The following is a 23,970-nucleotide window of genomic DNA, read 5'->3' on the forward strand; positions in this document are numbered from 1 at the left end:
TTATGTATTTATGTAATTTGTATGCATTTCACTAGCGTATCCAAGCATTTCTATATCTTTCGTTCGTATCCATGCATTTCTAATGCGTATCTGTATCCATATTTAACGTATTCGGTACGATACTCGATACCGATACTTTGATCCTTGGTTATTGGCAAAAAAGCGATTTTTAAGTAAAACAAAACCGATCAAGTGATCATTCTCGGTTTTTCTGGTTGGGTTGTGTGGTCCAGTCCGATTTTAGAAACCATGATGTTTAATGTCATAAGATTGAAATCCTTCGCTAAAAAAACAAAGGATTGAAACCCAACCCGTATGGGGCTGGGCCCGGGCCAGAGCCCGTAAGTATAGTCGTATAGATGCTAAGCCAGCCTCGGCCCGGCCTATAAAAATTGGATCTAATTCATTTAACTCGCAAGCATAATAGTTAATTAAGAGTAGTGCTGACGTAATCATAGAGACTACCGTTAGTTAGATGTTGGAACCGAATCGGAGAGAAATATATCTCCCAATAAAATTCAAAACCCAATTACCATTTCCATTCCTACAATAATATCTCTCTCTCTCTCTCTCTTCTCGGCTTTTACTGTCACTTCAGTCTCTGTTGCTACCTCCGTGAGTCGATTTTTTGGTGCTGAAGGCTTGTTCAACCCGAAGAGAGTATTCAACTTGATAATCTGAAAACCTGTTAGTCCTTTTCTTTTTTCTTTTTTGTTATTCATGATTATTATTTTTGTAGTTCTGGTTAATTTTGGTGAAAACATCTAAGTTAGTATAGCCTAATAAAAGTTATATTTTCGTTCTTGCATTAAAGTTTCTTCTGTGTCTCCAACCTCGAACAAATTTAGGGTTTTTGGTTTTGGTTGCGGCACTAGTCGAAGCAGAGGCACAGAACCAAAAAACTTAGTTGTCTTCGCCTTTCCTTTTTTTTTTCTTCTTTATTCATCAAATCTTGTTGGTTTTTGAGTTTTCTGTGGTCATCGTAAAGATTTCTTGGGTTTGGAGATGGGAATCTAAGATCTGGAGGAAACACCTATATGGATTTACAAGAGAGTTTCAATTTCAAAGTAGATTTCAAGCGAGCGAAGACATTGTTGCAGAGGCTTAACAACTAGCGGGGCGCCCTCGTTGAGTTAAATTTCTGTTTGGGTTTCAGATTCGGACATTTAGTCTCACCATAACGTATGAAATTCTCTAAGAAAATTAATATTAGATATTGGGTTTTGAAGATGCAGAGATCTCATTGGTCTTGATGGGGTTTTTCTTTCTGACAAGTGACGAGTAGACAGAGGATTTTGTAATTTCTAATTTGGGTTAGAGAAAAGGTTGAAAATAACAATTTGAGGCTTGTATTTGTGAAACCGATGTTCATTTCCAGTGATGTTATTGGTTTTGAGATTTATTTTGTAGTTGGTTCCTTTTGTCTGAGACTCTGAGTTGAGATATAACCAATGCTTTGATAGTGTTTAGGAGTAGCTGGTAAGGAATGACTTATAACTAAGGATTTATAGAGAATTGAATTGCCAAAGTGGGTTTAGAAATTGGAAAATTTTGTTGATTGTTCTATTTGTTTTGTGTGTGTGTGTTTGAAAATGTTAGGGTGGACGCTATTGGATCGTGGATTGATGAGGTACAGTCAGCCATATGTTTCTAGTGCAGATGACCTCGAGGATAGTACATGCTTAAGAAAATCATCTTCAATTTCAAGGGCTTATATGTGGATTATTTGTTATGGAGAATGTTTATTGAACCTCCTATGGCTGTTTTTGTTTGCTTTGGTGATTGGCAATGCAATTTGATATAGCTGTTTAGGAGGATGCCCTTGTACCTTGGGATGGTGGGTATTATTTCGAGTTCTGTGGTTTTTTTTACAAACGTTTTTAGTATGGGAGGAAAATGTAATGGGAAATGGGAAGTGTTGACTCCTTATGCTGCTCCCAATTGTTGCCACTCTTGGGCTTCTCTTCCTTTGTTTTGCTTTGTTTTGTTTTGTTTTGTTTTGTTTTATTTTTATTTTTTTGTTTTTTGTCAGTGTGTGTGTTTTTACCTTCAGGAGGACTTTTATTATTTGATGATTCAATATTCCATCCAATGTTGCAGCTAGTGACGATGACTGTGAAGTGGCTATATGATTACTATTATCATAAAAAAAAAATACTAAAAGGGCAGCTCAGTGCATGAGTCTGTTTCCAAGATTTGGACCCTGGTCACCCAAGTCGCAATGGAGCAGCCTAACCATTGCACCAAGGTCCACCCTCGCTAACATAAAAAAGTACTATCTTTATATCATTTAAACAATTTCTCCAATTGCAACATCTTACTCAGAGAGAATCTGATTTGATCATATGATACGAAGCATATCAGTCTTCCTCTGCTCTTCATCTTTTCTTCTTTGCAATTGATTTCTACTGAAATCTCTATTTAATGTAGTGTGATTTGATGTAGCTAGGATTTAGGTTCTGGCATCAAGATTTCTTTTGTACTTCCAAACTTAAAATCATGGTCGTTAGTTGTTTTCTTGAGGTTATAACTTTTATACAAGAGTTTCTTAGTATTGACTTGCCTAATAATTTAGTTCTTTCTATTGGATTTTGTTTTTGATAGGTAACCTCAATTCATTTCATTAATATAAAGAAATATGTACAATAAGGATCCAAGAAAAGGGGTAAAAAACCCCCTAGAAAACAGCAATTACAAACTGAGCCCAGTAGAATTGCCCCTTATTTACCCCTTGCTTAGGTAAAGAATTAGCCAGTCCATTTGCATCCCTTGGAGCCCATTGAAATAGTATTGTCATTTTTTTTTTCTTTTTTTGATAGCTAACTTTAGAAAAAATTTATTATGAAACAGAGAATATATATACATACAACCATCCCAAAGAGAGATACAACTAAACAGAGAATATATATACACATCCCACCACTTGAGTGGAATTTAGATAGTGGGATCTGCTAAATATCTTTTTTTTTTTTTCTTTTCCCGTATACTTTTATTGGATCTTGGTGGCTTTAAGATGGGACTGAACTGAAATCTGAAATGTAAAACCTTCGCTACCCTCTTTTGGAAACAATACCCAATATAGAGCCAATGAATGGCAAGTCCACACCAAACCAATAACTCTTGAAGAATTTTAAATTCCATTACCACACAAATACAGCATCATCAACAGAAGCCATGGAAAAAGTTCATTAATGGAAGTTCAGCAATCACAAAAGTCAAATTTCAGAATTAAGCCACATGAGTTCATGTAGGATTTCAGTAAAAGGAGACTCATTTCTCCTACATAGTGCAGACATTTACGTACGATCTTTTCTTTCATTGTTGTTTACAACTTTTTTTAATTGTCCATACCTTCACCATTTGTCATTATCTTTGGTTCATTCTGGTTCATTCTCCATATTCACCATTCTGGTTTTCGTAGCAAAGGTTTCAATACAGTCATTTTGAACAGAATGTGGGAATGGGGAGAGTACTTCAACAAGGTGGGAGCTAGCACAAAAGTTTCTTCTCTGTTTTTCTATTCCATGTCACAAATCTCATTGGTCTCCTCTAGTTTCTCACTTTCTCCTCTGCAATGCTTGTGCTTTCTTGTCCTTAATGTGTATATCTCTTCCAGGTGACAACATCTCCTGATTTCTCCTCTGTTGTCTCCTTACCTAGGAAGCTTGAAGGAGTTGGTTTCAGCTAGGATGGCTCCTGACTAGAAGTCTATACACTCATTGAAATAGATGATGGTGTGGTGTTTTGGAGAATATATAGTGGGCAATTTTTTTTTGATCGATAATATAGTGGGGAATTTAAAGGTTCTAAAAAGATTGAGAACTGGTTATCTGACTTTATTTGATGCTTTCTGCTTTTAACAGTGGAAGTACATAGGGAAGAGAAACAAGAAGCATAGGAGAAGAGATGGTTGCTGGTTAATCACTTTTGACATGACAGCATTTGAACTGGACTTGAAGAAAAATCATTTATTCAGATGCACTGGATCCGGAGTGATATATAAGTGATCATGCAATATATTGTGTTGTATCTAGTAAGTATTCTGTTTGAACTTGGTATGGTAGGGATACTAGGGGTGCAGCTTGGGTACCCAAACTGAAGATTTTACAGTTTACATTACATTGCCTTGGGCTTGGGTCCATTCAAAATGTAACTTAGCATATATTGCATAGTCACTTATATAAGTTTCAAACTTATCATATACAAATATGAGAGCAGGATGGACAAGATAGAGGGGTGCATATACAAATGTGATAGGAGAGTACCGCATTGATTAAAAGAAAAAATTTGTAAAATGAGCAGTGTTGTATGGAGCAACGTTGGCAAATCAAGACAACATGTACAAAAATGAGTGTGGTGGGAATGTAAACATTGATATGGATAAGTGGGAAAACTAGAAAATATAAGGTTCGAAATGAGCTTTTCTGAATGAATCTAGGATTAGTTTCAATAGGTAATAAAATGCAGGAAAGTAGAATAAGAAGGTTTATTATGTGCAAAGAAGACCATCTACAGAATCAGTAAGAAGAAGTGATTTGTTACAAGTTCTTGGGGCTAGAAGAGCTAGGGATGAAGACATGGGTTGAAGTTGTGAGAAATCATTTAAGGGCCCATAATTTATCAATGGATATTGCATTGAACAAAATGGAATGGCAGCATAGGATTCACGTAGCTGATAGGATATTGACATTGAAAAAAAAATAAAACAACTCTAGAAGTTTATCAATGTGTAATCCTTTGATGCTCACTACATATATAGTGGCAATTAGTAATTGTCTATATACACAACTTAGTCTGATATGACATCTTTGGAAGCACCAACACAATTGGACCAATGAAAAACTTTTATCATGTTTCAACATATTCAATAGACCCTGGGTGTGATTTCTTCTAGAGGATTGTCTCTAGGTTACTAAGGCTACTGCCTAATCTTGGACTGGGAGTTGAAGGAGATAACAACCCTTTTATCGAAGGTTGAACTTACAAGATCGGAAGTTGAAGGAGATAACAAATCTCTTATCCAATCTCCAAGGCTGCTGCCCAACCTTGGGTGTGCTAGACCAAAGGATTTGGAAGTGGAAAATTGATGCTTCTCTTCTCTACTTTTTCACAACACAGTCTTAAAAATAAATGGAAACTATTGAAGTCGTAATTGTTAGTGATAATGAACCCCACTTGAAATGAACTTTCCACCACCTTAAACACCAAAGAACTCTAACAAGGCCAAGAAAGTTGAGCCAAACATATTTAATACTAGAACCTTTGCTGAATTCAAACAATAAATACCCAAAAATTGACTTGATGAGCTACTAGCTACAAGGGCCTAATTTTTTAAGATGTTCAAGAATATTTACTTATTGGGAATTTGATAAGTATGACAGATCCATGCTTTTAATTAGTGTAGAATTCAATAATTGAAAGATTTTATAATAGTTCTCTTAACAATTTAATAGCAAGTTCAATGAACATATAATAAACTTAACTGCCAATACATATCAATAAGAGCATATCAATGAACATATAATAAAAATTTTGGATTGTATTAGCGACCCAACTTACATCACCACAACTTCAATAATTCACAACTAAAACATCTTCAATATATCAATCTATTTTATAACAGAGCATATAATAAACTTAACTTCCTAATTGCAAATTCATTTGAGTTGTTCACTTGGTTATCTGGTCAAGGTTTGACTAACCATCTTGTTATTATTAACATTTGAAATCATGAAAGACCTATAGGTATGTATTGCAATACCTTAATGACCTACCAACTACAGATCAAATTTCATTGGAAGTCTTTGACTTAAGACTGTGTCTGATTTATGGGAAGATTTTTGTGGGATGGGGAAGGATGAAATGGATCATGTGTAAGTGAAAATAGGTGGAAATTTTTCGTGTTCCATTGTTTGGTTGCAAAAGGGAAAGTAGTAGGAGAATCAACCCTAGTAATAATTATTAATTGATTAATTTGTAATGTTTTTATCATTTTTTTATTTTACTATTATTAATTATAAATATTTTTAATTAATTAATATTGATAATTATCTAATTAATTTTTCATTAAGAATTAATATTGTAAAATTTATTTTATTAATTTTTACTATGACTTAATTTGTAATATTATTTTTAATTATTTAATTGTTTTTATTGAATCACTAATTAGATTAATAATAAAATACTTTTTCTTTATTCATTATTTACATAATTAATTAATTATTAATTAGTGAATAATACTTTTTTATCATTTAGTATTTCATTATTAATTAGATATTAATTATTTAACATCCATAATTAGTTAGTTATTATTAATTAATATTTTACATTTTATTAGTTTATAAGTTACTATTAATATTATATTTTATTAATAACCATGACTTAATTATTATTCATAAATTATTAAATTAGTTTTCATTGATAAGTTATTTATGATAATTGATTTTAATGAAATTATTAATTATAAAATAATTATTAAATATTTTGTTGTTCATACTTATTTAATTAATAATATTTTTATGAATTAAATTTTATATTTAGTTATTAATTTTATATTAATTGTAACATTAATAAATATTTTAAGTTTTATTATTAATATTTTATTTTATTAATACTTATGACTTAATTAATAAATAATTAATTAAATTATTATTAGGGTTGATTTTTCCACTGTTTTCTCTTTTGCAACCAAACAATGGGATATGAAAAATTTCCACCCATCCTATCCTTTCCCATCCCACCAAAATCTTCCCACAAACCAAACACAACCTTAAATTAGAGACTTCCAATGAAATTTGATATGTAGTTGGTAGGCCATTAGGGTATTGCAATACATACCTGTAAGTCTTTTATGATTTCAAATTTTAATAATAACAAAATGGTTAATCAAACCTTGACCAATTAACCAAGTGAACAACTCGAATGAATTTTCAATTTAGCAGTTAAATTTATTACATGCTCTGATATGAAATCGTTGGATATATTAAAGATGTTTTAGTTGTGAATGCTCTTATTGATATATATTGAAGTTGTATTGATATATAAGTTGGGGTCTTTAGTCCAATCCAAAAAGTTTATTATATGTTCATTGATATATGCTCTTATTGATATGTATTGACAGTTAAGTTTATTATATGTTCATTGAACTTGCTATTAAATTGTTAAGAGAACCATTATAAAATCTTCTAATTATTGTATTGCACACTAATTGAAAAGCATGGATCTTTCATGTTTATCAAATTGCCAATAAGCAAAGAATCTTGAACATCTTAAAAAATTAGGCCCTGGTAACTAACAGCTCATCAAGTCAATTTTGGGTATTTAATGTTTGGATTCAGAAAAGGTTCTAGTATTAAATATGTTTAGCTCAACTTTCTTGGCCTTGTTGTTGGAGATCTTTGGTGTTTATGGTGATGGAGAGTTCAAGTGGTGTTTATTATAATTAACTACTATTGGTTTCGTTTGTTTTTAAGACTGTCTTGTGAAAAAAATAGAGAAGAGAAGCATCAATTTTCCACTTCCAGATCCTTTTCTCTGGCACACCCAATGTTGGGCAGCAGCCTTGGAGATTGGATAAGAGAGCTACTATCTCCTTCAATTCTCAGTTTTGTAAGTTCAACCTTGGATAAGAGGGTCGTTATCTCCTTCAACTCCTAGTTTGAGGTTGGACAACAGCCTTAGAAACCTATCTTCTAGAAGAAATCACGCCATACTGTTGAATATGTTGAAACATGATGAAAGCTTTTCATTGGTCCAATTGTATTCGCGCTTCCAGAGATGTCATATTGGACTGAGTTGTGTATGGAGACAATTACGAGCATCAAAGGGACCCTTGGACATGTATGTGTGAACACTGAACAGTGAATATGTATTGGACAATGATTTAAACGTAATAGAGTAACAATGTAGCTTGAGTCATCTAGAGAATTCATTCCAAGAATTGGTTGCTGCCGAACATATGACTGTGCCAGAAACATTTGGCAATTTTTTGGATGAAAATTCTTAGAATCCATTCTTTTCTGAAAGGATTCTGAGAATGAGAATCCCCATAATTGATGCCAAGGACCTTTGTCTCTTGGACATGAAGCTAGATTTATACTTAGCCTTTTTGTGTCAATTGAATTTGAATTTGTACAAAGGGTAGCTAGTTTTGTAGCTGGCTTGTTATATTGTACAGTCTTGTAGGGGATTATGGTGTAGAAGGAAAATCCTTTAGTGATCTAGTTGATTTTTTGCATAATGTTGCTACTATGCTAAGGGAAATAGATACCCAAGGATGTAAAGCTTATTTTTTATTTTTCCTTTTGTAATAAAAATTTCTTTTCTTTCCAAGAAAAAAGATTGATTAGTTTATTATTGACTTGCATGATATTTATGTGAAATATCCTTTTATAGTTTGTTGCTATTTTAATGTTTTTAGGGTCATTATCTATGTGATAACAAAGAACAACATGTTGAAAGAGGAAAGGAGAAGGCGAAAACAAAGAGTATGATCGTTTGTACAAATATGGACAAAAGATTTTGAAGAAGATGACTCTTGAAAAAGTCAAGACTTTCTTGTATGCAACTAATAGTCCAGATTACTTGTTCCTGATGGTATAAATCTTTGGTGTTTCAGCTAGTTGTAAGGGCCATTCTTGATCTAGACAAAGTGGAAACCTTTTTATGGATGTTCTGTTGGAAATTCAGGTTCATCTAGGGTGTAGGACATATTGTTGTAAGAGAGTCTTGTGGCTTATTCTGGTCCTAGTTGGTCTTACAAATTATGAAGCTTTTTGCCTTTTCCCTTCCTACTGTAGCCTAGATTGTTTTAGATGCATGAATGAGAAAAGGCTGGTTGAATGTGACTCCTTGGTGCTCTAAAATTTTGTGAAGGGAATCAAAGTGGGAATGTGGAATTTGTCTCATGATGTAACGAGTGCAAGTTACTGCTCTCTATTTGTCTCTGTAGTTTTAGTGTTTGAGTGAAGTGAGTTTAGTCAAGTCCTCTTGGGCATTTCTCTCTGGAGTCTGTTAAATTCAAATCCTGTTAAGGCTGTAAGAGATGTAGACTCATGAGTTACAGTGAACTCCTTAGACATGTCAGACTCAAGACTCTGATGTATCAAGGAAGAACCTGTTTCCTTTCTGGAAAGGTAGATGGGTTAGGTGGGGAAGGAACAGATGATTAATATGGAAGAGATGATAAATCTCATAGCATAGTATAGTATTGCAATGATAGAGTGTCATAGATTTTGCTACTAAGAATTTCTTATTTAAAAGTCTATTTGGATGGATAAGAGGTAGCAAAACACTTGTCAGAAGCCTAGTATTAAACTTGTCCACGTAGAGACCAGTGGGGAAGAAGTGACATGAAGAATCATTTGGAGGGATGCAAGATACAAGATTCTCTCTAGGGATGATTTTAAACTTGCCCTTTAGACAAAGGTAGAGAACAGCCATAAATTCTGTAAAGAAAAATCTTAAGTTTTATGTTATATTACTCAAGTTTGGTGATCTCTAGCTGTTCAATCCAGAATGCTTTTGGAGATTTATAAGAATGTCATGTTGTGTTCTAGGGATCATTTTTCAATCCAGAATTCTTGCCAACTATATATTACTCATCTCAACTGAACTCAAGAGATCTTTGTCCCAACTATATAGAATTGGCTACATGAATCCTTTTTCACCATTCTTCTGTGTGTGTTCCTGTTTGCATGATTTGGTGTGTGAGTGTGACCTTATTTATCTAAGTTTAGTCTGTATTGGAAGTGTTGATAAGTGGTTCTTAATCTATGAATCATGTCATGCATAATATGCTAAACTGAGGAAAATTTTCAGTTAACATAGAGATTCCATTTTCATCTTCACTGAAGTTTTACTCTTTCATCACCAAAAGACAACAATCAGTCTCAAACCTTTCCAAGGGAAACTAAGCTCCTTCATAGTTATTGGTAATTTATCCTTGTATTGATAACATGCTGCAGAATCTGTTGAATGACAATAAAAGTGAAATCATTAGTGATGGCAAGCACACGGGCTCAAAGGCAGTTGATCCTTCAAGATGAAAATCTGGGCATTTTCCATAAAGGTATTACAGCATGTTCATTATTGGTTGCATTTTATGTTGTCAACATGATGAATTTGGTTATCCATAGCCAGATTGAAAATTTCTTTTCTAGGGCCTGCTGTTGATGGGAGGAACATAAGTTCTAAAGTAACTATCAAGAAAGGCAAAGGGGGCTTTGGCAACCGGAAAGCTCTTGGCGACATTACCAACATATCATGTCCTCAAAAGGAGACATCATCAAAGAAGAAGAATCATCCAAAGGTTGAGTTCAATATAGCCGAGGAAGCATTTCTACATGACCACAGAAAATGCACAGAGAAGCAAGAAGCAGCAATGGACCATTATTTTTTGGACGCATTTCTTTTAGATCATGGTCATTACATGACTCTGACACATTAGTATTTATGGAGTGCTAGTAAATGAGTTTGTGCAACTGTTGTTAGTAGGGTGAAGATCAGGAGCATGGTTCAAAGTATTGATGCACTGAAGTGTCTAAAACAATCATTTCTCTTTGTTTTTTTAGTTTTGATCAGTGCCCATCTTATCACCGTTAATGCACACCTAGTATTATTATTTAACCCTGAAAGCTGATATGTATCATACAATGCAGTATGATACGCGTTTGATGCTTTCCAACCATGATTGGGGGGAGTTGACATGACAATGTTGGACATGTTTTTTCATGGGTCCCACCTTATCTCTGGGGTGAAGATGACTAAGAGTTGCATAAACTTGATTACTAGCATTTCTCTTGTTAGAATAGCATATATTTTGGTGTTTCCACATTTCTCTTGACTGTGTAAGCTATTCACTTGCAGATTTAATTTCTCCTGCCATATCCATGAAACCTAAACAAGCAGAGGTTTAGTATCCTTGAACGGATTCTGCAAATTTTTATTTTTGGTCTTTCTTTCAACATTCTCTACTTTTATATTTAATCTCCATGCTAAGTAATATACTTTGTTTTTTGTTGCAGACTATGTTGAAGAGTCCTCCTTGGTTACTGGAATTGGAGCTGGAGCCAGAACTGCCAGTGCCTGCATTACCTGTCTGGTTGGATTCTCCAATTCAATGGAACACTCCTTCCTCCCCTTTGCATTTTGAGCCAGTCGAATTTAGACTAAAGCCAGATGATGATATCAGTATTGGTTCGTAGGTTGCTCTAAGAATTTCTGCTTGGCATGCCATAGTGGTCTCTCAGTCATGAATGGCTATGAGCTCAGCTATCACTTCAAATTTAAGCCCCAGCAACTGCAGATACTAACTTAACAATCTCTTTTGCCTTGTCATGAACCGTGCATGGCACTTTAGCATTTTGAGTAGAAGCCAATATTACATTTCAAACTTGTGATCTTTGAACCTTCATTAGATCCATAGAATCATGATAAGATTGATAGGGTTCATTTAGAAACGTGAGTAAAAATGTCGTCGGTCAATTTTTCTTATTTGTGATTTCCTGGAAATTATACAAAGAGACCTTTTGTATTTCATACCTAGATGGGACATAATGCAGATGTTGCTTTGTATGAAGGCTTTTTTGAGCACCCCACTTTTTCTTTCTCTACAGCAATGAGTCTAAGCTAATAGACAGCAGTTCCTTTTGTTGCCGTTTTAATATTTTTAAAATGGCTCAATGGACGTGGATCAATGTATTAATAAATAATTTAGCACTCATAAATTAACATTGGATATGGAATTAAACAGAATAGAATGGAATAACAAAACTGGAAGAGTGGAACTAAGATGGAAGGTTGTATATTGAGAACAATACATGCTTGAGAGTGACGGAGCCATAAACGTGGGGGGTGAGTTTGTCTTTGAGTTTGAAATTCTCCATTTTCGGGGAGACGTGGAGTTTTCCACCGGACTTGTAAAAACCAAGCCTTTTCTCATTAATTGAATCACTTGAATTTAGTTATTTAATTCTTTTAAAAACCAAGCCTTTTCCAAAGTACTTTCAAGTAAGGTTCAAAATATTGATACGCCCGATACACCGGTATGGGTGTACCGGGTGAATCGATATTATTTTTTTTAGTTTTTTTTTCTGAAACCGGTTCAGGGGAGCCGGTTTAGGTCTCTTCCATCTCCTGAGTATCGGTGGGGTTCCAGAACGATATGTATCGGCCAATACGGGCCGATACGTGTCGATACTTCGAATATTGCTTTCAAGATTGATGTTACTTATGAATTATGATCCATTTACTAATCAAATGTATCTTGTTCGAATTTCCTAGCAACTAAACACTAGAAAATGAACTCACACATTTGGTCTCAGCAATCAAATGCAGGATGCAAAATTGTGAAAATAAATTTTCATTTCTCATCATCCTTTTTCGTCCCATCCTTTAGAGTGAAGAAGACCCAAACACGTCCAATATTAGAAAATCCCATTTCTGTTTTTCTTCACATACTAGAATACAAGTTGATTATTAGTAAATAGTAAGGGAGCGGATTGGGGTTGGTTCTACATGTCCAAGAAAGAAAATGAATTTCAACTTAATTAGTGAACAACAAGAAACGATTACATTTTATATGATAAAGCGTGAGTTCACGGGTGTTCAGTGGAAGCAAGAGTTTCCAGATAATTAAACTTATCTAGGGAAGACACCCATCTGATTAGAGCATGGTTTTTAAAAACGAACCAGTGACCAAACCGGTCAGGGTCTGGTTACCGGTTCAAACGATCCGACCGTTCGACTTGAATGGCCAGTCCATTGACAAAAAAATAAAAAAAAATTAAAAATTAGAAAATGGTCAAAACCGTTCGAACGGTTCAACGGTTTGAACGGTTAATCAACCGGTTCAACGGTTTACTGACCAAAATCAACAGTTTTGGGAGAAAAAACTATTTTGGAGGAAAATGGGTGACCGGTTCTCGGTTTTTCCGGTCTGATCCGGTTTTGAAAACAGTGGATTAGAGTGTTTGCTTCGGAACAAGACAAGCGAAAGCATCACTCTTCTACAGGCTCCATGACCAGCCTCCATCATCGTCGGTGACTCGGTGGTGCTCCTATGCTTTGCAGCATGGGCAGCTCTGATGCAGAGACCAATTTTGAACACCTTCGGAGGTATTGGTATCCTCACCTTTCAACTTCATCGCATAAATTCAGAGTTAATGGATTCAATTCGTGTAAATGATGCCAAAGACGCCTTCATCAGTTGATTAATTAGGATTATAATCCACATAAGAACATGGGTGTAGAATCCCGCTATGAATCTCAAGACCAACTGAGAAAAGTTATGATGGAGTTGATGTGGCCATATGACCTGCACAGATATACACAGGCACAGGCTTTTTAAAAGGGAGCTCATATTGACTTCTCTTTTTCTCCTTGATCTTCTATGGACCTAGGACATGGTGGCACAAGTAAGGGGATTTACATCCATAGTAAATGTTGCTTTGTATGAAAGCTTTTTTAAGCCCCCCACCCTACTTTAATATTTTTAAAATGGTTCAATAGACATGGATCAAAGTATTAATAAATAATTTAAGCACTCATAATTTAACAATGAATATGGAATTAAACAAAATGGAATACCAAAACGGAATTCATGTGCCTGGGATAAGGCTTGGATTATGATGACGAAAGGTGGTCCAAGTTCTTTAGACATGAGAATGGGCAAGTTGTGGGATCTCAAACCAATCTGAGTCCTGTTCCTGTAAACCATATTTAGCAAGACCACATTCCCCTACCATGCATATTTTGTATCTCAAGTCATAAATCATGTTTTATGTCACTTTGCCAACGACAACCATATAGCATATGCCTTCCAAATGTCAACGTCATTTTTAGTATCCCTCAACATAGGAAAAGGGCTCAGCATTGAACTGCTGAGAATTGTCTACCGTGCTACCCCTGATATGAGGTACTTTGAAATGAAATGTAGGAAACAGGGCAATTTTTCCCTAGACTGTAAAAAATTGATCCCATCCAAAAAAAACTACCGACTCTGATGAGTTGAGTAAATAGTACAGCCAATACACTCAACTAAATGCTACTTGAATCTGTAACATTAAGATCATCTAAATTAAATGCTGTTGTTCCTGGGACTCAAATTTCTGTATACTGTGAACTATGTCCTTAACTTTTTCAGATAAGTGGTGAGTGTGTTCTTCAATATCTTTCAAAACCATGTCCAGATGTTCCCGATATACTGTGCACTTTTTGTTTGCCCGATGAAGCTGGTATGATAGTTCACGGATTTTCTTTGCATCCTCCTATATAACAAGAGAGATACAATAAGAGTTAGTCTACATGATGAGAATGACTGGTCATATGATTCATTAACTGGAGCATGTCAGGTCTCAAGAAGGGGAAGAAGAAAGGATAGCTCAATCCAAAACCAGCCTAAAGAGTTCAGTTGTAGGGAGCAGAGGTGATTCCATATCTGCAATATATCCACTGGCGATCCAAACACCAGCATAAAAGAGTGGATATTTGTTAAAAGTTTCAAAAAAGAGATAGGAACAATCAAGAGTTGCTGATAGTCCTGGCGTTACTAGAGAGATCAATCAGATAAACCTTCTTTTATTCATAAAACCAATCAGATAAACCTTCCACATAATGTATTATGTGCCAAAATGTGAATAATGGCTAATTCCCATTTTCCAACCATAATTGTTTGACGAGGACATGTCTTTGTTGTGTTGCAGCATATTTGGTCATTATGACCAGATTTGATGTATAAATTAATAATGGGTCAATAAGTTAGTCATGACACTATTTTCTTCAATTAATTCTTCCTTTTCTTTTTCCTTTTTGTGGAACTCTAATGATTAAATTGCAAGATGTAAAGACCAACTTCCAATCATGTAGTAACTTCTGGGAAGAAATAAATGCATCTCCTATGATCTATCATGACACAATGACATACAACTTTCATACATCAAAAGATAAGCTGCAGATTCAATGGACCAAATCTTCCAAGCAATACGATATGATGCTTTAAGGCTATTGTGGCTTTGCTCAAATGCTAAAGAAGAGTGAGGAAGATAAACGAAGACTCAAGTCTTAATAGGTCCAAGTGAACATTGTGGTCCAAAAGCCCATGCATAACTTGTTGAATCTGTTTTCATCTCAAAGATAACACGAATCAGGTGGTAGGAAGATTATTTTTTGTGAGCAAGAAATCTTTTTATTAAAATAATAAAGGAGAAAAAGTATACAAGAAGTCTACTGGCTTTGTCAACCGGACTACATACCCCAAAACATCATTACTCTGAAAACCTGAATTGGCAGCCACTGAAAATATGCCGTCTTCCAAAATGTGGATAGAAGAAATATACGATCAGCCCAAAAAGTTCAATCTTAACACTAACACCCCAAACCCATTATCTAACTAATCAAAACTCTTTTACACTCCAATTCCCTAGACTACCTTTCAAAAATAACCCAAAATTTCCAAAGAAAACCATTGCCTGGAGCCCTGGACTCTTAACTCAGCCAAATCATCAATAAAATTATTTCCACAATGAAAACTGGAATCCACAAAAGTCTTACTAGAATTTTTAAAGTGCTTCCTTTTTTCAGTTTCATAAAGATTTTCATGGCAAATTTCTTTCCACCCAGAATGAAACAGATACAGACTCTTGCCAACCTGTACTTCATTATCAACCACCCTATTCAAATTTCAAATCCTTGGTTTTTACCTTAAAAACATCATCCATCAGAGAAACAAGATCAGCACCTTGTATGTCCCTCATATCCTCAATATTTTTCCAGTTAACATCAACCTTTACTAGCTTAAAATTGAAAGAATGGACTATGTGCAAGCAGGAAAACCCAAGATAGCCAGCTCACCACCACCACAGCATCACATTCAACCATAATATTTCTTAGATTTAACAACTTGCCAATTCTTAACCCTTATAATAATGCTAAAAGTTCTGCTTTTGAAGAGTTTCCTTGACCAACCAGACCCAAATATAGTGCTACTATAGTACCATTTTGGTCCCCCTAAACACTCCACCAATACCTGACAGTCCCAGGTCCAATGCAGCCATCTAAGTTCAGTTTTATGTAGTTATTGCTAGGTGGTTCCCATTGTGTCTGAATCACAACCCTTGAAGTCAGAGGAATACCACCCTCTGAAGAGTTCATCCATAGAAAATGGTGCAAAAATGTCCAATGCCCTTGCCCAACATACACTTTGACTGTGATACTTTCAATAATATCTTACTTTATAATGCATCTTCTCCTTGCCACAAGGCCCAAAGCACTGCCATTATTGCACACCTCCACAAGATTTCCCCCTTCATCGAGGCACCAAGATGTCAGGTTAAACAAGATAATAACATCCATTGGAAGATCCCACCTACAACCAAAAAGAAAAAGAAACCATCTCCAAAAACTAGAAACAAACAAGTACGAGATTAGTAAGTAGAATAATAGTTAATCACTTACATTACAAAGAAAACACCTTCCAACAGTGTGGAGATATGCACCGGTTTAATCTTCTTTAGCACATCAAAAGTGTTGGTTTTCTCATGAAACACCTTCCAACAGAAAGCTCTTATCTTAGGAGGCACCAGTATACTCCAAATTTCTTTCACCAAAAAACGTTGAGGAACAGGAGAAAAAAAAAAACAGGAGTAGAATAAGAAAGGACTGAAAAAAAAAAAAAGATGCATATGGGTACAGCCCCAAGGAACTGGTTTTCCAAATCCTACAATCCAGTTTAGACACAATAAAGACACAAAGTCACAATTGATCCCCTGAGTAGCATATTTAGAAGTTGAGTGACAGGTTTGGATTTTTTTTATTTTTTGAAAAAAGGTAAGGTAATTTTATTTAGAAACAATATAACATAAAGCAGGGAGGGAAACAAAGCCATCCCTCCCAGGAAAAAGATCAAATCTCCCACAGGTTTGGATTTATAAGATGATAAAGAATGGAGGGTTGGGATTGGTCTTTCAAGTGTCTATCAACCACCCACACGTCCTCCCAAAATTCTCTTATTCCTCCACCAGTAGGAATTGTAGCAGATTCGATTAAGGAATTTGGACCAAGAAGTGGAAGAGTGTATTCTGTTATTGGAAAAGTTAAAAGAGACAAACATTTCTAGAGCTACAGCAGATGGATTATGGTGGAAAGAATGCAGAGAAGGAAGATTCTCAGTTAAATCCCTCTACAAGGCTTTACTGAGAGATGGTAGGGATTCAGAGTTCAGACCAGGTAAAAGGAGTGTGGGGTAACCCAGCACCCACAAGGGTAGAAACTTTTGCTTGGCTGGTGGCGCAGCACAGTATTTTAACCTATGATCACTTGAAATCCAGAGGCTTGCAGCTAGCAAACTATTGCTATATGTGTAACCAGGAGGAAGAAATAGCCATCTATTTATTCTTCTCTTGTAGTGTGGCAAACTTCATGTATAAGTGTTTCTCCTTCCTGTTTGGGGAGAATGTCTTTCATCCTTTGGTCCCAGAAGTGTCATTCTCCGAGTGGCCAAAAATCAGAGGAAGCAAGAAGGCCAAAATCCTGTGGAGCTGTATTCCATTCGCAGTATGCTGGTCCATCTGGAAAGAGATAAAAAGAAGGGTCTTTGAGGACAAGGCAAAGAATGTTGAATATTTGTTAGCAGGAGTGAGCAACTCGATTGCAGCTTGGGCTATTAGTCTTCCAAAGTTCGACCAAGTAAATAAGTCTGATCTGCTAGAGAATTTCTGGAGCACTCTGGAGTTGAAACCTTGTAATTTTGAGTCTTTTACAGTGTAATTTCTGATTAGTAGTTGGTTTGTCAATTAGACAACCATCTTCCTGAGATGTACTGCTTTTTTTTCAGTTTTGATGAAATTTCTTTTTTATCCTTAAAAAGAAGTTTTCAGCATTGCAACTTTTTTTTGAAGAGGATAAAGGTAATTTTATTAAAAAGGAAAAAGAGAAAAGTATACAAGATGTATATGGAGGGGCCCCTACACTCAAGACAAGGGAGCTCTCTCAACCAAAACAAACCATGAACAAAACAACCAAACCCAACAAGCATAAAACACCTATAACACCAAGACCAAACACTACATTTAAAACCAAATAAAGCCTAGCCAATGCCCATGAATAGGTAAGGCGACCCGAGAAACCCGTTCAACTAGTTCTGTGAAGACAAAACAGTGAAGCCACCGACAAGGGGAAGACGGAAGGCCCAAGAAAATTACATCAAGGCTACAGATCTTCCTCTACCCTTAATGCTACGCTCCTTTCCAGCCCTAATTCTGATACTGCCGTACTGGAATGCTTTACTACCTTTATGTCATAAAAATGCTCGAGAAGTTTCAACTTCCTACAGCCTGGAAGGTAATCCAAGCTGCCAGAAGACCATTCTGATCCACAGCTCTCAGATTTAGGCTCGTCTTCGGAGACCGAACTACAGTCCACATCTGAAGGGATTGTAGGGACCAAACCGAGTTCTCTTTATTATCAATAACTCTGAAAAGATTTCATTAATTAGAAGAGCAGGCTCAGGAGTGGATTAAGGCAAGAGAACTCATTTTGGTTTTGGCACACTTTTAATTCTGGACCAAAACGAGTTCTCTTGCCTTAATTCACTCCCGAACCTGCTCTTCTTGACCCATGGCAAAAGACACCCCCAGCAACTTCCCAAAGCTCATTGTATCCTCAACACGGTTATCAACTCCTTTAAGGATCGATTACTCAACTGTCGGGTCTAACCTCGTGCATGCGCCATCACTAACTGAACTAGGCACTGGGAGCGGACTGAGAGAGAGTACACTTGATGCATCCCCCAAGCTAGATTGATTTGAGGGAAAGTCAGGAGAGAACGTATTGGTAGCTGGCCCTAGAATGGGCTTCAGCCTATGCCAAATGGTTCCCAATGGAATCAAAGCTTGTGACTCCACACAAGGGGGGTCCAGTAGTGTTGGTGAGAGTGGGCCAGCACCCAGAGAATGGGCCCCCACATAATACCATGAAGAGCTCCAAAACAGTAGGCCAATTGACCCTGAATCCCTGGGTGGGCTCGAGACCACACACAAAGGCCCACCTTCCAGATTCACAAGAGTCTTCTTCCCAAAACACAGCCGCTCATGTTCGAATTTAAAAATCCTGCCAAAAACGCAGCTGCCGAAGGAGGAGCTATTGACAGTGGAACGATCTGAAGATTCGCCACTGGTAGAGAGTTTGAACGCCCGGCGGGAGAAGGAACAGCCCCTGCACCACCATTGGAGGTAGTCCGTGGCGATACTTGACCGTGACGCCACATGACGTTTTCTGCATCGTCGTTTGGAGCCGATGGTGTCTATAGAAGCGGGGGTTTCTTTATACATGGCAGAACTCACCGTCGTCACTTGTTGAGGAACCCGGCCTTCACCTGTGCCTGCATCCTGGTATGCTTGTTCTTGGGTGACAGTGGCTCCCCTATTTAACTCACTATGGTTCAAACAAGGTAAAACAGAGCACCACTCCCCTGCTTCAAAAACACAATCTTCCACCACTAAATGAAACAAGTAACTGCTGTTCAAGGCGTCTAAAACAAAAAATTTTGGGATGTCTTGAACCGATCTGCTCCAAATCATTATCCGCAGAGAGTTGATCTTGCTCCAGTTTAGGTTGTTTGAATCTGCTTCGATAAAACCGCCGCAAGCATTGCCCATCTCTTTAAACACTGAGGGGCAACATACATGGAGAGGTGCCGCAAAAACTCTAACCCACCAGCGCCCATAACCAACAGCTTGCCTTTCACTGCAACCAAATGAACTCCATTTGGACAGAGCCATGTGAGAGCCGTTGAACCAGGACTTACCAGAGTGCAAAGCTCCGATCACTTCCAACTCTGTAGGAAATATTAGGAGCGCTTTATTTCCTTCCAACTGTCTTGCGTGCATCTTTCCCGGTATCCCCCACAACCAAGAGGCCCAGTTCTCCACCTCCTTGGGTGAAGGACAGAGCCCTGGAAAGCCAGCTATTAGACATTGCCAAGGCGGTGGGTGCTCTCAGCGGTGAAGGACGCTCTCAGCAGTGGATGAAGAAGAACAGTTGAAGAAGAAATATACTTTGCTCTTAAACCTATCAACTTATTATACTTTTTAGTAGGAAATATGACTAAGGCCTGAGATGTTATGTGGGAATAATGTGTCAAGGTTAATGAAAATAATAACTTGCATGTAAGGTGCAAGTACTGTAATAGCGAATTTTGGTGAGGTAATTTTAGGAAGAAACACCACCAATATACACAAAAAAAAAAATCAAGCATGCAAAAAAGAATCCAGATTAAGTATATGAAAAATTCAAGGTAAGGCTAGAAAATAAGGAATGAAGAAACAAAAAGAGAAGTATGAATCTAATGCTAGTGCAAATACAAGGGATTTTAATTTTAAAGATGAATGAAAATTGGAAGATCTTATAAGAAAGCATAAGGCTTTAGACACTGCTGATGTTTATGTGCTAAAGGGCACATAAAAAATAGATGCCTATGTGCCGAAGGGCAAAAAGGTCATCAGCAATAAATCTTGAAAGTGTGGAAGAAAGGAGATAGAGAAAAAGTTTGCCAATGTATCATGTAGTTTTCTATACAAATGTATTATCATTTGATCTTGTGAAAAGTCCTTTTTTCTGTTCAAATGGCCAACATTAGTCCATTTGGGCTGGAACTTAAACTATCAGGTCATCATGAAATAAGAAGTACTCTTCTTAAGAAGGAGCTGAATATTGTTATAAAATGATTTAAAGGTGTAAGTAGTGGAGGAAGGTCAGATGCACAGTTACAGTGGACGGATGAACTAGTGGATGTAGAAGGTCCATTACGAACTTCTTAATGAACAACCCAAATGGAACTATATTTTTAACATCTATGAGCACTTTACTGTTCAAGTTGTTCAAGTTGCTTGAATCAGTTGTAATTCTCTATTTATTGGACATAGGGGCAGTAGAGTGAGGTGCCACCATAATCAGCTGGTTCTTTCTCTCTTCTAATCAGCTATCTTTCTTCTTTCTTTACCTTCTACTCTTCACACCCAACCATGTTATCTGTCATATATCAGATTCCTCCTCCTCATTCTTCTATTCTTCTTCTTTATTGTTTTATTTTTTGGAAAGATTATAATTAGATCTTCTTCCTGGACTGATTGCATGTCCAGGTCTTATTTCTCTTAATTTTTTCTTGGTCATAAGTCCAAGAAATTTTCTTTAGTAGATTATTTTTTGATAAGTAAAATAAAAATTCATTAAAATAAAAGAACATGAATTGTTAGTGATAAGGCATCACCTGCTTACATGATAGAGAAAAAAAAGAAGATGCCCAGATTCAATGGCTCTACAATGTTTTCCTCATGAAAACTTCAGATTGCAAGGTATAAAGATGAATTTTGCAGCATTGGTCGATGAAAGGAATGAATCTAGGGCAATCAGAGTAGTTACAGCCATGGTTTGTAATATTGGTGATATTTGGCAAAATTTCCCCGAAATATCCCCATTTTGCTAGGTGGTAATACAAAATTTTCAGGAAACTTATTTTTTTTCAAATATTTTCCAATATTTTGCCGATATGTTGGCGATAGATTTCATTAATAGACTATATTTTTAAGGTTCAAAATTTCAGAATATCATTGAAAATTTTTGTATATTTCATTAAAATCATCATATTTTTTTTAAATGTCTTTCTTAAAATAACAAATAGGGAATTGGTGATTGAATAGTTGGATTACTATTTTTGATACAAATCATTACTAAGTCATTATGATTCAAAAGAAAAGAAAAATGCATATATCTATAAAAGAGTATTCTCAATCTAATCAAAACATGTTGTAACAAAAAAGAGAAAAGTCAAAATGGAAAGGAAGTGACATAATTAATGGAGAAAATATGGCTAAAAAATGAAAAGGGAGACTGAGAAATATACCTATTAAAATCTCTTATTTTCCCCTATTTGATTTATATGGTCTTTTGTCGTGGTTTTTTAGGTCTTAAATGTGCAATTATACTTCTAATGATTCCTTGAAGGTTTATTAACTAATTCCATGTTTCTAGAAAACTTTTTTTGACTTTTTTAGATTTTCTCAAATATCTTAGAGAAATTAGTGAAATATCCCTGATCTCTCCATCTCTACATGGTGAAATGTCCATCAATATCAGAATTGCAAACCATGGTTACAACATGCCCCCAGTGTAGTCTAATGGAATCAGCATTGGAAGTGGACTAGAATTGATGACTGCAAGCAATCCATGGGCCTGGGGATGGTCCATCTCCACTGATGAATTTATACATTTAAGGCACTTTGCAATATAAATACAAACCACACCTTACCTTTTCAAAAATGAAAAATACAGCCACTGAATTTGAAATTTCTCTTTGAGGTAAGAAAACATTAAATTCATAGCTTCAGCTTGTTCGGTACATATAGCATTGGAGTAGAATCCATTATTTCTGTGTCAATACTAGGTTGCCTTTACAGATTAAAAGAGAGTTTACTAAAGTCATATTTCTACATTAAGTACTATAATAAAAACACAAAGATAAAAGAACTCACCGCAGATCGATTCTGAAGAGAACCACGACGAACCTTTGAAGAAATTAGTAGTGGATGATTATGGTCCTTCTCAAATTTTGAGATAATCCATTTCCCAGGCTTTTCTCGTTTTAGGTTGACCATTGCCTTGCAGCCTTCCCTCGTCACTGCAAGTGGCCTCTTAATTTTCCCTTTCTTAAAACCTTCTTTATTACATACAAGTCTCCGTGAAATAACAGCCCCATCAATCTTTGAACGACAGTATGTGCTTACTCGAGTGACAAATCCAACACGCCTGGCATAGGCCTCATAGAATGCCTTGGCAGTCTCTTCTGACTCAAATGCCATACCCTCATAAGGTTCCAGATTTTCATCTCTTTCATGTGCAACTGGCCCAGTTCCTGCGGGATTTTCTATCACTTCGCCATCCTCACCCACATGAGGATGCCTTATGATGGAGCTCTCTATCATCTCTCCTTCATGAAGATCCCTTCCCAGGGAATTCTCTATCATCTCATCATTGTCACTCATAGGAGATCCAAGGTCCACTACCAAAAAAATATAATAGCAACCATTATATTTCAAAAGCAGATATAATACTCTTTCAACGTTAAATGTTCTGGAGGTTACCCAAAAAAATGTAAAATATTTCGAAACAACAACAAATTTTATCAAACAGTTGGTATGTGCACTGATGCAGACATGAATGCGCAGGAAATCAATTTTTTTTTAAATCCCGCAATCGACTAGTTGGGTGCTTTTCATAGCTAGAAGGAATTTAAAAGATTTTTATTTTGGCTTTCACTGAACTGAAATGCATGAGTTCATCATCTAACATGGAATCATTTTACAGGAACGTCACTTCAAATTCAAATGAGCCCATTTGGGGACTTCAAGAAGTGAACCCTTTTGTACCTTCCATTAGCTTTCCGGTGATTTCTCGACACTAGATGATCAACCCATGTTTCCAAATAATATAAAAAGACGAAAATGCAATGGTTTAAGTCCACTTGGCTTCGAAAAACACACTTGAAGAATGACAGGTGATTAAATGCGAAACTGCAGAAGCCAATGTGATATTCAATCGCTTACACTAGGTACCTTGAACTATATTAGTATTATTCTGCTTCATACAAGAGTTGGAATCGATTGCAGAAATGGATTAAGAAGTTATTAAAAATTTTAAATTTCTTATCCCCCTATCTCAAAAACGAGTTAGCTTTTTCCCGGTAACAGATGAAGAGAAGATAACTAAAACTTACTTGATTTCTTCTAATTGGTGGTTCTTTGTTGACTGGTTTTTCCCCTCAAATGGAGCCAGAGAAAGAGATTCTTAGGGTTTGGGATTAATAGGAAACGCCGAAACGGAGTGTGCATTACGAAGGCTACAGGTGAACTGGTGAGAAATTACCAAGGCTATACGTGACACGTAGAAGGAATGGTTCTTTTCCCGGGAGGATGTTTGGAT

At 36.1% G+C, this 23,970-nt stretch overlaps 2 protein-coding genes across 8 annotated transcripts; one reads left to right on the forward strand and one right to left on the reverse strand.

Moving 5' to 3' along the window:
- The first annotated feature begins 444 nt into the window (after positions 1-444).
- Positions 445-11,595, forward strand: LOC104608816 (protein PATRONUS 2). Of its 4 annotated transcripts, none has more exons than XM_010274900.3 (6): positions 483-687; positions 1,600-1,630; positions 9,966-10,069; positions 10,161-10,421; positions 10,867-10,910; positions 11,025-11,595. In XM_010274900.3, the coding sequence occupies exons 3-6, from the start codon at positions 9,976-9,978 to the stop codon at positions 11,202-11,204; spliced, it is 579 nt and encodes a 192-aa protein (XP_010273202.1). In that variant the 5' UTR covers positions 483-687; positions 1,600-1,630; positions 9,966-9,975; the 3' UTR covers positions 11,205-11,595. The 4 variants fall into 4 exon arrangements, with proteins under 4 accessions (XP_010273198.1, XP_010273202.1, XP_088747633.1 ...); XM_010274897.3 differs by lacking the exon at positions 1,600-1,630 and adding an exon at positions 3,864-4,033 and having other exon boundaries at positions 484-687; XM_010274896.3 differs by lacking the exon at positions 1,600-1,630 and having other exon boundaries at positions 445-687.
- A 2,179-nt stretch (positions 11,596-13,774) lies between these two features.
- LOC104608815 (protein FAR1-RELATED SEQUENCE 5-like) lies at positions 13,775-23,970 on the reverse strand. Of its 4 annotated transcripts, none has more exons than XM_010274895.3 (3): positions 23,765-23,961; positions 22,524-23,050; positions 13,775-14,267 (listed from the first exon to the last, which is right to left on the reverse strand). In XM_010274895.3, coding segments are annotated over exons 1-3 (723 nt in total). In that variant the 5' UTR covers positions 23,766-23,961; the 3' UTR covers positions 13,775-14,072. The 4 variants fall into 4 exon arrangements, with proteins under 4 accessions (XP_010273197.1, XP_088747636.1, XP_088747634.1 ...); XM_088891510.1 differs by lacking the exon at positions 13,775-14,267 and adding an exon at positions 14,287-17,564 and having other exon boundaries at positions 23,765-23,964; XM_088891508.1 differs by lacking the exon at positions 13,775-14,267 and adding an exon at positions 17,571-19,740 and having other exon boundaries at positions 23,765-23,970.

This window comes from Nelumbo nucifera, chromosome 7 (assembly GCF_055504915.1).
Source record: "Nelumbo nucifera cultivar China Antique chromosome 7, China Antique-T2T, whole genome shotgun sequence".
NCBI lineage: Eukaryota > Viridiplantae > Streptophyta > Magnoliopsida > Proteales > Nelumbonaceae > Nelumbo > Nelumbo nucifera.

Coding starts and splice junctions, on each gene's coding strand:
- LOC104608816 (XM_010274896.3), top strand. CDS start 9,976: ATGACAATAAAAGTGAAATCATTAGTGATGGCAAGCACACGGGCTCAA. Junction 10,070..10,160: donor TCTGGGCATTTTCCATAAAG/GTATTACAGCAT, acceptor TTTCTTTTCTAG/GGCCTGCTGTTGATGGGAGG. Junction 10,911..11,024: donor TGAAACCTAAACAAGCAGAG/GTTTAGTATCCT, acceptor TTTTTGTTGCAG/ACTATGTTGAAGAGTCCTCC.
- LOC104608815 (XM_088891508.1), bottom strand. CDS start 19,652: ATGGGCAATGCTTGCGGCGGTTTTATCGAAGCAGATTCAAACAACCTA.